This window comes from Leptidea sinapis, chromosome 35 (genome assembly GCF_905404315.1).
Source record: "Leptidea sinapis chromosome 35, ilLepSina1.1, whole genome shotgun sequence".
In the NCBI taxonomy this organism is placed as follows: Eukaryota; Metazoa; Arthropoda; class Insecta; order Lepidoptera; family Pieridae; genus Leptidea; species Leptidea sinapis.
The window spans coordinates 2,683,621-2,696,680 of record NC_066299.1 but is presented as its reverse complement, the minus strand read 5'-3'; the positions used below and the strand labels follow the sequence as shown (position 1 = coordinate 2,696,680).

The window sequence follows — 13,060 nt, the reverse complement described above, 5'->3', positions numbered from 1 at the left end:
AAGAAATAATATTACAAGACAGGGACCCACATCATCGAGGAAAAACTTTTTGAATCAGTAAAAAAAGAGTTAATGTATGGAAGTGAGAGTTGGGTATGGCAGAAGAACCATAAAAGCAGAATTAACGCAGTTGAGATGCGATCACTGCGTAGTATGTGTGGGGTAAGACTGACTGATAGAATTCCGAATGCGGTAATACGAGCGCGCTGTGGTTTGAAACAGGATGTTGTGACAAGGACTGAAAAAGGAATGCTGGAATGGTTTGGACACGTTGAGCGAATGAGTGAAGAAAGAATGACGCATCAAATATATAAGGCAAGTGTGTGGGCAAGTTGGTCGCGGGAGACCTCGTAGAATAATCGTCGATCAAATTGAGGACGTTTTGAGAAAAGGAGAGGTCCGAAGCACCCGCAACCGGCGAGCATGTATGAAAAGAGTAATGAATGTAAAGGAAGCGCGCGAGGTTTGTAAGGATAGAAGCAAATGGCATTCTATTGTCTCTGCCTACCCCGACGGGAATAAGGCGTGAGTGTGTATTATTATTTATTATTATAAAATAAGAGTTTCTCTCGTTTCCGCAATTTTTAATTACGGTGCTCCTACACTTCTACAATAAGTCCATAGAGGACAAAATTAGCGATGCTAACTTTGCGAGGCAACGGTGAAAATGGGAAATATGTGATGACTGACGATATACGGAGCCTCTTACCGGTAAAAGGTTGCTTACCGGTTCGCGTCGGTAGGTGTGCAAACACACACTTTTTCTCAAAAGTCTATTGGACTATGAGACCATATTAGATCGTAAGCGATCTCAAAGCTCTCATACCCCCAAGCACACAGCATGTCCGAGGTTCGAGTTTCGTTAAGAGACGCCCCGCGACTGTTTTGGTGTAGTAGTTGCGGCCTCCATGGCCCACATCCTATATATCGAAAAGCTTTCGAGCGACCAGCAAACGGGAGGTTTTTAGTCGATAGGCGTGCGGTACCCGAGCTCATCATATGGGCCCTGTTGCAATACTTAAAAGTTTTCCTATCGAAAAAATGTCGGTAGGTGGGAGATGCGTGGTATATTTTGGACTGTGTTCTAGCTTTCCGGTTTCCTTATATTGTCACCTAGATAGAAAACATACACTAAAAAAGTTTATTTTTTATGAAAATAAGGGACAAGACGAGCAGGACGTTCAGCTGATGGTAATTGATACGCCCTGCCCATTACAATTCAGTGCCGCTCAGGATTATTGAAAAACCCCAAAAATTCTGAGCGGCATCACAACTGCGCTCGTCACCTTGCGACATAAGATGTTAAGTCTCATTTGCCCAGTAATTTCACTAGCCACGGCGCCTTTCAGACCGAAACACCGTAATGCTTACACATTACTGCTTCAAGGCAGAAATAGACGCCGCTGTGGTACCCATAATCTAGCTGGAGCTAGCACTGGTGAAGTGGCCGCGTGGATTTACTAAATAAACATCCTTCAATGATACAAGTTGTAATACTTAAGATAAGCAAACAAATGATTACAATATAAGCAGAGATAAGAAACAGTTAAGTTCGCAAATGTCAGGAGACGTTACATTAAATTATGATTTATCAAAAAGTACAGTTCATGGACGCCAGCGCCGAGATGCCCGTCACCGCGCGTGGTGTTGGGGCGTTAGTGAGCGTTCGATGTTCGCGCACGTCGGACACTGGCGCGCACAGACAGACAGACAGACACGTACTCGGATGACATGTCGCAACACTAGTGTTCCTGGACGCAGGTAGCTGTTCAGCCATGGCCGAGCCACCCCATAACGCCAAACCAAGTAAGCTGACCTTGTGTTGATGGTTGACGGGCAGGACCGGATCTGGTCGAGAAATAACTTGTCTTTCCTTGACTGCGAGGTTGCAAATATATTATTGTATCAGTAAACTCTACAATTTTTCAAATTCAAATATTTTTATTCAAAATAGGATGTGACAACTGACATCACTTATTGAAAGTCAAAAACTACCACCCATTCCAAAAATAATGCCTCAGACTTGAGAAGAATGGGCGCAACAAATTTAGCGGGCTTTTTTGTTTCATCAAAATATGTTTACAAATTAATATTGTACTTTATGTTATTGTAACCTTTACTACACATACGCTTCTTATCAATTCTTTTGAATATCGTAATACTTTTGTTTTGAACATTTTCTGGGATCTTGATGTAAAAGCATATACAGGATGTCCCAAAGTTATGGGACATGAAGGGAAAGTACCTTAAATATCGAAGATAGGCTATTTTACTGAAAGAAGACTTTATGTTATTTTTAAAAGTTAGTAATTCTGCATTCAAAGATTTTCTAAAAATTACTTGCCTCGTCTGGGAATCGAACCGACTTAAATGTAAAAAAAACACCCCTACTTTTATGATGCCAATCTAAAGAATGGCCAAAAACTAATAACTCTTCTTAAGTAACATAGTATTTTAAAAGAACGGAACAACGTAAAATGAATGTTTTCCTACTTGGATTGGTACGAATGGCCGGCCAGATTTCCGGACCTTACACCATTAGATTTCTTCTTTTGGGGGTATGTGAAAGATATGCTATACCAAAAGTGATACGCGAACGTGGGCGAGTTACAAACAAAATTGTGCCATATCATATCGAGTATTCAACATAAAATAATAAGAAAGTCAACAGACAGCGGACTCATTAAAAGATTGGCGATTTGAGTAAGACAAGAGAGATCACATTTTGAGCATTTAATTAATTAATTTAGAAAAAAATACCCACTTAATTGACTACTTTCTTTTAAAATACTATGTTACTTAAGAAGAGTTATTAGTTTTTGGCCATTCTTTCGATTGACATAATAAGAGTAGGGGTGTTTTTTTTTACATTTAAGTCGGTTCGATTCCCAGACGAGGCAAATAATTTTTAGAAAATCTTTGAATGCAGAATTAATAACTTTTAAAAATAACATAAAGTCTTCTTTCAGTAAAATAGCCTATCTTCGATATTTAAGGTACTTTCACTTCATGTCCCATAATTTTGGGACATGATATATACATCGCCCCACAAAAGGCGTACTAACTCGACTTAGCCGAGTAGTAGGCATTAAAAGTTTATGTCTGCTTACCTATGTGTTTCGCTACGCTTGTGACGGAGTAACGAAAGTATTGTTCTGAGACAACCTTAGGTCCTTTACGTTATATTCACCTCTACCCTACTACCCTTAGTGAGGACGGCCGACTAACAATGCAGTCCTCCTTATTTCCGCAACAACACACCACTGCCTTCCGGCTGCAACCGACAACCCTGTGCACTATTTTCAAGTGTTTCTCTTCGTTGACCGAAACCAGTTATGATATGATAATAATAATATAGAAACACTTTCACACAAATTATCTTGCCCCAAACTAGGCATAGCCTGTACTATGGGTACAAGACAACGATATATTTAATACAATATACTTACTTAAACATACATAAATACATATAAACATCCATGACTCGGAAACAAACTTCCGTATTCATCATATTTCGATAAGGTTTATCAAAATATAAAAATTCCCAATCAGTCAATTATTACAGCTTCCAAAAAAAACAATTTCCAAAAAATCAGATTTTTTTCTGTGTGAAAACAATAACAGGAAAAAGTTTATATTCGTTTGAAAATGTCACTGGTAGGTTATTAAAGTACCGTATCAAATTGAAGACTAAAGCTGGTTTTGAAAGTTATCCGATGTTTATGGTTATTTACTTTGTTATTTATGGTTAAGATTTGTGGCGCTAATTCCTGGGAGTTTTATTATGAATTCTAAATAACTTTTAGGCGATTATTGTTGATTGATCTTATTTTCTTGGCGTCTTAAGTTTTGGTATAGTTATTGAGGTTTAAAATGGTGGATAAAATGATAAAAACATATTTAAAATAAATGTAGGTTTATCAATAATAAGTAAGACTGCTTGGCAGTGAAATAAATTGCTTATAATCATGTATATTGCGTCTCTTTTATTATTTATTATCCACATTTTTTATTTTCATTAAAAATATATTCATCATCATCGTCAGCCGGAAGACGTCCACTGTTGGACAAAGGCCTCCCCCAAAGATTTCCACGACGATCGGTCCTGCGATGCCCTTATCCAACGTTTTTTGGCGATCTTGACGAGATCGTCAGTCCACCGTGTGGGGGACCCACCAACGCTGCGTCTTCCGGTACGTGGTCACCATTCGAGGACTCTTCTGCCCCAACGGCAATCTGTCCGTCGAACTATGTGCCATAAATAATAAATATAAAAAAATCGGTTCACCCAGTCGAAAGTTTTGAGGTAACAAAGATAAAAAAAACATAACGATGAATTGAGAACCTCCCTTTTTATTGAAGTCGGTTAAAAAATAAAATTAAACTAAAAAGATATTATTAATATATATAAAATATTAATTTAAGAAATATTAATTTTATATTGTGTGGCGGTATTTAGTGGGCAAATATATCACTCATCTGTTGCATGGGGCGAGTTGTTACCTTCTCTAATTTATATAATTAATAATTTTTTCTGCTTATTATAATCCTTAATTACATTTTGAGTTATTATTATAACAGCTATTTTTTAAGTCATATCCCTCATTTCGGGGATTAAATAAATTCCATTTGTACCAAACTTTTTGGACGATTCGGGAATCGAACCCGCACCTCATAGGCTCATAAATAGCTTAGCATAATCTTTGATTTCGCTTTTTATAGCCATTAGACAGCTGATATGAAACTGATATTAAGTCATTTTAGCGTTTCATCAAAGTCCGCGCAAAGTTTAATTACGCTCTATAAATCTCAGCCTGAGTCTTCTGCCTCAAGAAAACTCATTCTAGTTACAAGAAATATAATTATCCAATTGTTGTGCGCCTTCTTGAGTGTATGAGGATGCCTCTTGTGGAGGAATTTACAATCACTCAATGACGCTGGTGGCTTGGGCATGGGGGAGGGCGCTGGTGTGGGACGCGACTTACATCGACACTCTGGCTCCTTCTCATGTCCAAGTTACGTCAGTTGGTGCTGGGGCTGCTGCTTCGACTGCCGAAGACAGCAAGCGTCGTAAATATGTTAGTCTCAGTGAATCATCTATCTTTGTGCCGTTTGGTGTCGAGACACTTGGCCCGTGGGGCCCAGAGGCGCGGAGAATGTTCAAAATACTATCTTCGCGCCTCAATAAGGCTACTGGAAACCCAAGCGCTGGCAGCTATTTCGGTCAACGGATCAGCCTTGCTATCCAACGCGGAAATGCTGCCTGTTTTCTTGGTACGCTTCCACGTAATGATAGTTTTAATTTTATGTAGTCTTGTAAATATAGTTATAAGATTTGATTTGTTATATAAAATAATATAATTATGAAATTGTAAAGAGTACATAGAAGGCTCACAACACTTGGATAATTATGGATTTCTACAAAATAAAGCCTAATCTATTATCTATACTTATAATAAATCTATAGAGATCAAATTTCTGTACAAAGAAAAAAAAAATGATCAAAACCGAGTCAGGGGGATGTAAGAAGAGAAATAGCACAAGTCCCGATTTTTTTGGAATTTTTTGTTTCTCTGTCTGTTTGTCTGTGTGTCTGTTTGTACAGGCTAATCTCTGAAACTATTGGACCGATTTAATTGAAAGTTTGCATGATGATACCTTATATCCCCGGTCAACATCATAGATACTTTTCATCCCGGAAAATGAAAGAGTTCCCGTGAGACAGTTAAAAACCTCTATTTATAATAAATCTGTAGAGATCAAATTTCTGTACAAAGAAAAAAAATGATCAAAACAGAGTCAGGGGGATGTAAGAAGAGAAATGGAACAAGTCCCGATTTTTTTGGAATTTCTTGTTCAATATATTTTCAGATATATATTATATTTTGTTTCAACTGATGATACTCACATTTTGCCGTGTGTTCGGCAGAGGGCGTGGGGGTGCGGCACCTGCAGACGTTCCTGTTATTCCTGGGCATGCTTCTGGCGTACAGCATGAGGGTCAACCTGAGCATCGCCATCGTGGATATGACGGACTCCACCAACGAACACGTCAGTACAGCTTGTTGACACTTTTATATTGTACACAATGACTTTCTATGGACATATCAATCGCAGTCTGATAGCGGAACGGTAGAATACTCTTAAAGACAATGTAAGCACACTTTTCGCCTTAATCGTGTGTCAACTTTCACTGTTCGAATCGGGTTCTACATTCAACATACTTTTTTATGATAATAAGGGACGAGACAAGAAGGACGTTCAGCTTATGATAATTGATACGCTCTGCCCATTTCAATGCAGTGCCGCTCAAGATTATTGAAAAGCCCTAAAATTTGAGCGGCACTACAACTGCGCTCATCACCTTGAGACATAAGTTCTCAAGTCTCATTTGCCCAGTAATTTAGCTGCACTAGCTACGGCGCCCTTCAGACCGAAACACAGAATGCTTACAGATACTGCTTCACGGCAGAAATAGTCGCCGTTGTAGTACCTACCCATAATATAGCCGGCATCCGGAAAAGAGCCTCCCACTGGTAGAATAAATGCTTTAGGTTCATTGCTGCTTATTGACTGAGAACAATAATTTAATCAATTGTAGTAAATGTGGCAATGTATAGATCGTAAAACTTATTATAATGCCGTAATAGACGAACCCTGTGTGAAGGGGAGACAACTATCGTTACATAAAAACCTAGGTGTGAGAAAGAGACGGAATAGATGAAGACCATGTAACAATTTAGTATCCATTAGTCTCCTGTCAAATTGGACCGCGTTTTAATTTTAGAAAGAAAAAATGTTTATTGACGTCATTATATATTCTGATAATAGTTCTTAAAGTTATACTAATCTAATTATGACCTAATGACTCCAATGGGCCCCCAACTCAGCATAGTTGCGGTTTCGAAAGAATCCACAACGCTGGTCTTCCGTGGAAACCCAGAGAGCCCTACTAACGTACAGTCCTGTCACAGGAAGGTGTACAAACTATTAATTCTCTATAAGCACAAAGCACAAAAAATAGTGAAACTCGGATCTAAAATTAAAACTTAGTGTTTTTATCGTTATTGTTCTGTATTTTAACCGATATTAGTTAAAAAATATACTGGTATCGTATTCTGTAATAGATTGTGTTGTTACATATTATAGCAACAATCCAAGAAAATAAATATTTCACAAGTAAATACTGCTTCTTTTGTGATGTTTATTTACTTTGAACATAATATGCACTAAAATCTTAATTGTTACATTTTATATGCGCAGTAAACATTCTATCTTCTTAAGATTACAATAATTTAAGAAAATATGAGTTAGATAATAAGATATTTTATCTGTGAATATGGCGCCATTTAACAATATTTGTCATAGGGATTGTCTAAAAGCAGAGTAACTACTAAGTGTATGTTCCGATATGCACTGCGAGCACTGTACAGTGCTATCACTGTAGAAAAATTCGTTCCGTTATGGACTGCCAGTATACTGCCGCAGTACCCTAGGGAAATATATGACGTCATAAATCGCCGCCATATTCTACTGGGAGCACAGGCGTTTTAGGGTAGGTAAGGTACTCGCAGTAGTTTGAGCACGTGATCAGTCAAAACCACTCGAGTGCCTAACGTTTTATAAACAATACCTACAGTTTACTACCGTACTCCAACAACAGTTTTTTTAATGAACTAGAAAACTTTAACACAGTCATTTGACTGCTGCGTCAAAAAATGCGGCTTTATAGGAACGGCTTCACAGTATACTAAATTGACGTCACACTGTAAAGTGGTCGCAGTACATATCGGAACACACCCTATGTACACACTTCACTCACTAACTCACTGGCACACACGTTAAACTAGCACTCATGAATATTTTAAATTTAATCTTGAGATAATAAAGAGAGTATTTGTCTATTACGATAGTATATTAAGTTTATGGTATAGAATGGAAGTGAGAGTTGGGTTTGGCAGAAGAAGCATAAAAGCAGAATTAACGCAGTTGAGATGCGATCATTGCGTAGTATGTGTGGGGCAAGACTGACTGATAGAATTCCGAATGCGGTAATACGAGCGCGCTGTGGTTTGAAAGAGGATGTTGTTACAAGGACTGAAAAAGGAATGCTGAAATGGTTTGGACACGTGGAGCGAATGAGTGAAGAAAGAATGACGCATCTAAAATATAAGGCAAGTGTGTGTGGGCAAGTCGGTCGCGGGAGTAGAACATTCGTCGATCGCCCAAATTGGGGACGTTTTGAGAAAAGGAAAGGTCCGAAGCACCCGCAACCGGCGAGCATGTATGAAAAGAGTAATGAATGTAGAGGAAGCGCGTGAGGTTTGTAAGGACAGAAGCAAATGGCATTCTACTGTCTCTGCCTACCCCGACGGGAACAAGGCGTGAGTTTATGCATGTATGTATGGTATAGATCACAGAACAGAAAATTCTGTTGCGTGGTATAGATACTGCAGTCGAAGCTTATTTGATAGGTACTTTTCAGTTTTTGAAGTCCTTTTTTTTAAGCGTAGTTTTTTTTAGTACTTTTTACTTTTTAGTGTCAGTAATGTTTAAGCATTGTTTGTTGCATAACTGTGTTTCGTATTGAAGGGCGCCGTAGCTAATGAAATTACTAGGAAAATGAGACATCTTATGTCTCAAGGTGACGAGCATTTGTAGTGCCGCTCAGAATTTTTCGGTTTTCAAGAATCCTGAGCGGCACTGCATTGTAATCGGCAGGGCATATCAATTACCAACAGCTGAAAGCTGCTCGTCTTGTCCCTTATTATCATAAAAAATATATGTTACGCTCAACAAGCGAAAAATATTAAAGGTACATTTCTTCTTCCATGAGTCCGATATGAGCACTTATCACATTAAAAGTGTGCATATCGTACCAGTTAACATAACTGTAATATATTTTGTTTTGCCACTTATGTTTTTTTAAGTTTAATTGGAGGAGATATAATACCATGGCGGGTATTTACGATGTGGAGTGATTGTTATGTATGATATGTGTTTTTTGTAAAGTATATTCATAGCTTCAATTTAAATTGCCAATTAATGAGCTTGCGCTGTGATAAACACCAAGATGATAAAAGAGTTTCAAATAAGACCTTCGTTTGTAATGTTTGTCTGAAAAAAATCTAATAAAATATTCACAGATTTATTTATTTACACCAGAGGGTGATGGTGTCTACTCATGGTGACGTTTACATTTGTAAAAACTATATCATAAATCCTTAAATAACCATTAAATCTAGTATCTAGGAGTCTATCAAAAAAGTCGTATTAATACTCACTTTTGATATTGTAAGGCACAAGTCTGTTTGTCCGTTTGTTGCCGAAACATATGACGAGTTAATGAACTTGTCCAGATAGGTTTCATGAAAGATTTCTTCCATTTACTTCACTTACATTGATTTACCAAAACTTTGGTTACAAAATATAGACTTACCTATGTAGTTAGGTAACCCTAGGACGATTTTTACGTAATGACATCGTGACCAAAACATCTTCTATGATGGACCTAAGCAAGTTTACGTCTAAGCGTCAGCGCAGACCGAACTGCAAAATGCTCGTGCATGGTCGACCAAAATTTTTACTGCTCGAGCATGCAGGCGGCATGCTCGACAATGCGCGAGCCATCTCTGTTAAATATGGTCTGGGTTGCCCGGCGTCGAACGGTGTCCTCGCTGCGGCAACACTGACTGACTGACGCTCGCGCATGTAGAATGCATACTCGAACACGCAGTCGCCTTGCTCGAGCATGGTCGAGCATCAAATTTGGGCGTGTATTCAATTTTGCGAAGTATGATAACAATCATAAGATATTTTTTTCAATAATCTCAGTAGATGCTCTGCTCTGCTCTGCTCTTGGTGTGCGCTGTCCTAATAGCCTAAACAGATGGTCGGATTTGGTGCGGCGGAACCATCGGACGTTCCGGTGGGTGCCTCGTACCAGTAGGTCCGGCGTCGTACTAGATACGGTCGGGACGGTAATAATACTAACTTTATGGACAATGCGTCTAACCATCAAATATGGTCTGCTATTTAAATAAAAATAAAATTTTAAAAATGGATTATCGTATGCATTTACACTTTGTTTCGCTTCTTTTCAATATAATAAAGTATAAAGTGCCGCTATATCTTTATAGTAAATTACATTGGTTGAAAGATAATACTAGTGAATACGTCACAAGAGCATCTAAGTATAGATTACAAATGCCGTTACACAGGAGTGCAGCTTTCCGGGGTAGTTTAAAGTTTACAGCCACTAAATGTTGGAATGACTTGCCACCTCCTCTCTGTGACCTGAAAACAACTTCGAGTTTCAAATTAAAATATAAGACTCTTTTATTTCAGAAACAATTAAGCAATCAATAACCCATAAGTATTAGAAAAACAGTAACTTCAATTTATAATACATAAAGTAGCATTACTTGAAACACCCTGGATCTTTACAGATTGAAATTATAATATTTTTTCCCATGCAAACATATTGTACAAACCGACTATTATTATTTAAAATTATTCTGAAAATATTTGAAAATAAATTAATATTACCTTTTTGTTATGGCCAAATAACGTGTCTATTGCCAATTTATTTTTTCTTTCTTCTTATTCTCTTTATACCCTGTGTCCGCGAAGTTTACATTTTTCAACAATAAACTATGACTGTAGTTGTGTTAAAAAAAATTATTATTTATTTTGCTAATATAGTTATAAAATTTTGCTTTTAGTGTAGAAATATGTATTTAAATTGTAATTTAAGATGTAGGAAGTATTTGTATACCGCAGTCGCTGTCCGTGCTGCGTAACACGGTGCCTACTGAAAATCAGTGTCGAGTCTCTGTATACATATCATACTAAAGTGATTGCACTGCTCCTCAATCTAATTGTTTTATTTATTTTAATTTTACTAGGTCTGTTTTAATTATTTTTAGTGGTTTGTATAGTTTAAGTTCATAATTTTGTTAACTTATAATTTTAATCTAATATTTTACGTTAAAATTACTTGTTTGTTAAAGTTATTATATTATAAACTATGACCTATTTTAGCAGTGTAATTATGTTGCCAATAAAGTTTATTATTATTATTATTATTATTATTATAACAGATCGCGTCTAATGGTTCGGCCGTATCAAATCCAATCATGTGCTTTAGCTGTAACGGCGATTAAAACCGCTCCACCCGATAATAACGCGCGCTTCATAATCTCGGTCACGACGCCAAACAATGTATGTTTGTATGTAAAAATGTATATTATTATATCGTCAAATAATTTACTGTTGTCTTATTACAAGTGATCTGTATGTAAAGCCTTGCTCACATACAATATCAGGCGACCTTATATTATGTTATGTGTGGACGCATCCTAAGGCAAATAATATCATTGTTGCTTATATAGCTGCATCAAAGTCGAATTCAAATAAACTTTATTCAATTAGGCTTAAACTAAGCGCTTTTGAATTGTCACTGTAAATATTTCTTTTAAATTACTGAATCTATCATATGTTCGGAAAAAGTAGAGCTAGTGTTGATGAACATACAGGAAACTTAATGGTCACCCTTTTCAATCAATAGAAAATTTTAAAATGGCTGTAATATAAAAAATTTGAAAGGTGCTGCTTATATGAATTAAGTTAAAATCGTTTTGAATATTAAATATTTTATAAAAGTACAAAGGATTAAGTGTATAAGTATAAATTATCGTATGATGGATGCATCAACCTTTAGAGCTTGAATTCATTGTTTGTGTAAGGATGCATCGAGATCATAAGATATATTTTCAACAATATTATCAGTATCATCATTTTAATTTAAGAGCACTGGTTGTGTTATACAACCGGTCCATTAGTGTTATTAGCAAATGGATGGTTATCAATATCAGAGTGATGAGTTATACCAAAAATCCTCTGCAACCATTTGCACGCGGCCGGTTTTATATGCGTACGTAATCGTGGATAATGTTATAATTATAATATCGAAGATTATCGATTCATTGGATAGCTTGATTCGTTAGAATTTTAAAGCATTTATCACTGGCGAGGTTACATTGGTCCGGAAAACAACTTGCAGCTTACCTGTCTTTTTTTGGAAAGTGCTTTAGTTTTGTTAAGTCTTTTTCTTTTCTAGCGTAAGGTGATCCAATAATATATATTCGGCTGTCTCCTCGCAAATTCCAATCAGCACATGTGATGGTGCGTTCTCCCACTGAAATGAATTCCGTTTATTATCCATTGGAACTCTTGCGATATATTTATTTCAAATGCGGAAATACATAATTATCCAAATGTCATCCTCAGGAGATGATGACTCACCAAACTCTGGCACGACTGCAAATTGCATCTCCTGAGGATGCCTCGTGTAGAGGCGATACACGTGTTAAATTGTTTAAAGACAATTATTGGCGGATTAAACACTAAATAAAACTCAGAAAATTTGGAGAACAGGATTTATTCATTTGTTTGTTTAAGGAACTCTCAATTTCCAAATTATTGAGCCTAGTTTTGTACATGCTCACAACGCGAACGACCTATTAAGTGCGCCGTGTTTTCGTGTTTGTTAACACAAAAACATGTTTTATAAACAGATTAGGCGCGTGGCTTAACAGTTTTGTTAAATAAAACATCTTAACATGTTTCCCGCGAGAAATGGATATAATCACCCGCATTCGCCTGCGGGGAGGGAAATTAACGCATAGTATGTTAACGTTTACTGAATGAACACATACCTATCATTCGTAGCTAGCGATAATTCTATTTGGTTTGTTTGTGATGAAGTGGAATAAGGAAAATACTTTGTTTTTATACAACTGATAACATAAAGACCGGTTCTTTGGGATGTTACATTAGTAGATCATAAAAATAAATACAAAAAACTAGATGCACTTCGTCGGAACTCATTTTTGTAATGAAACAAAAACATACACAAAAACAGATGCAGCGGACATACTGATTAGCTAACTGTTAAAAAATTGGCGCAGCAGAATTTACTTAAAAATGTTGTTGATTACTGACGTCATATTTTCTATTTCTTAACTGCTAAACCTCGGGGTTAAAATAGATAATTATT

General features: G+C 36.8%; 1 protein-coding gene across 1 annotated transcript in view; it reads left to right on the top strand.

Moving 5' to 3' along the window:
* Positions 1 to 1,634: 1,634 nt before the first annotated feature.
* LOC126975319 (putative inorganic phosphate cotransporter) overlaps positions 1,635 to 13,060 on the top strand; it is a 33,079-nt gene continuing 21,653 nt past the window's right edge. The window contains exons 1-2 of the mRNA XM_050823157.1: positions 1,635 to 1,806; positions 5,930 to 6,051. Of these exons, the coding sequence (XP_050679114.1) occupies positions 1,776 to 1,806; positions 5,930 to 6,051 (153 nt within the window). The 5' untranslated portion in view covers positions 1,635 to 1,775. The remainder of the gene's footprint in view (positions 1,807 to 5,929; positions 6,052 to 13,060) is intronic.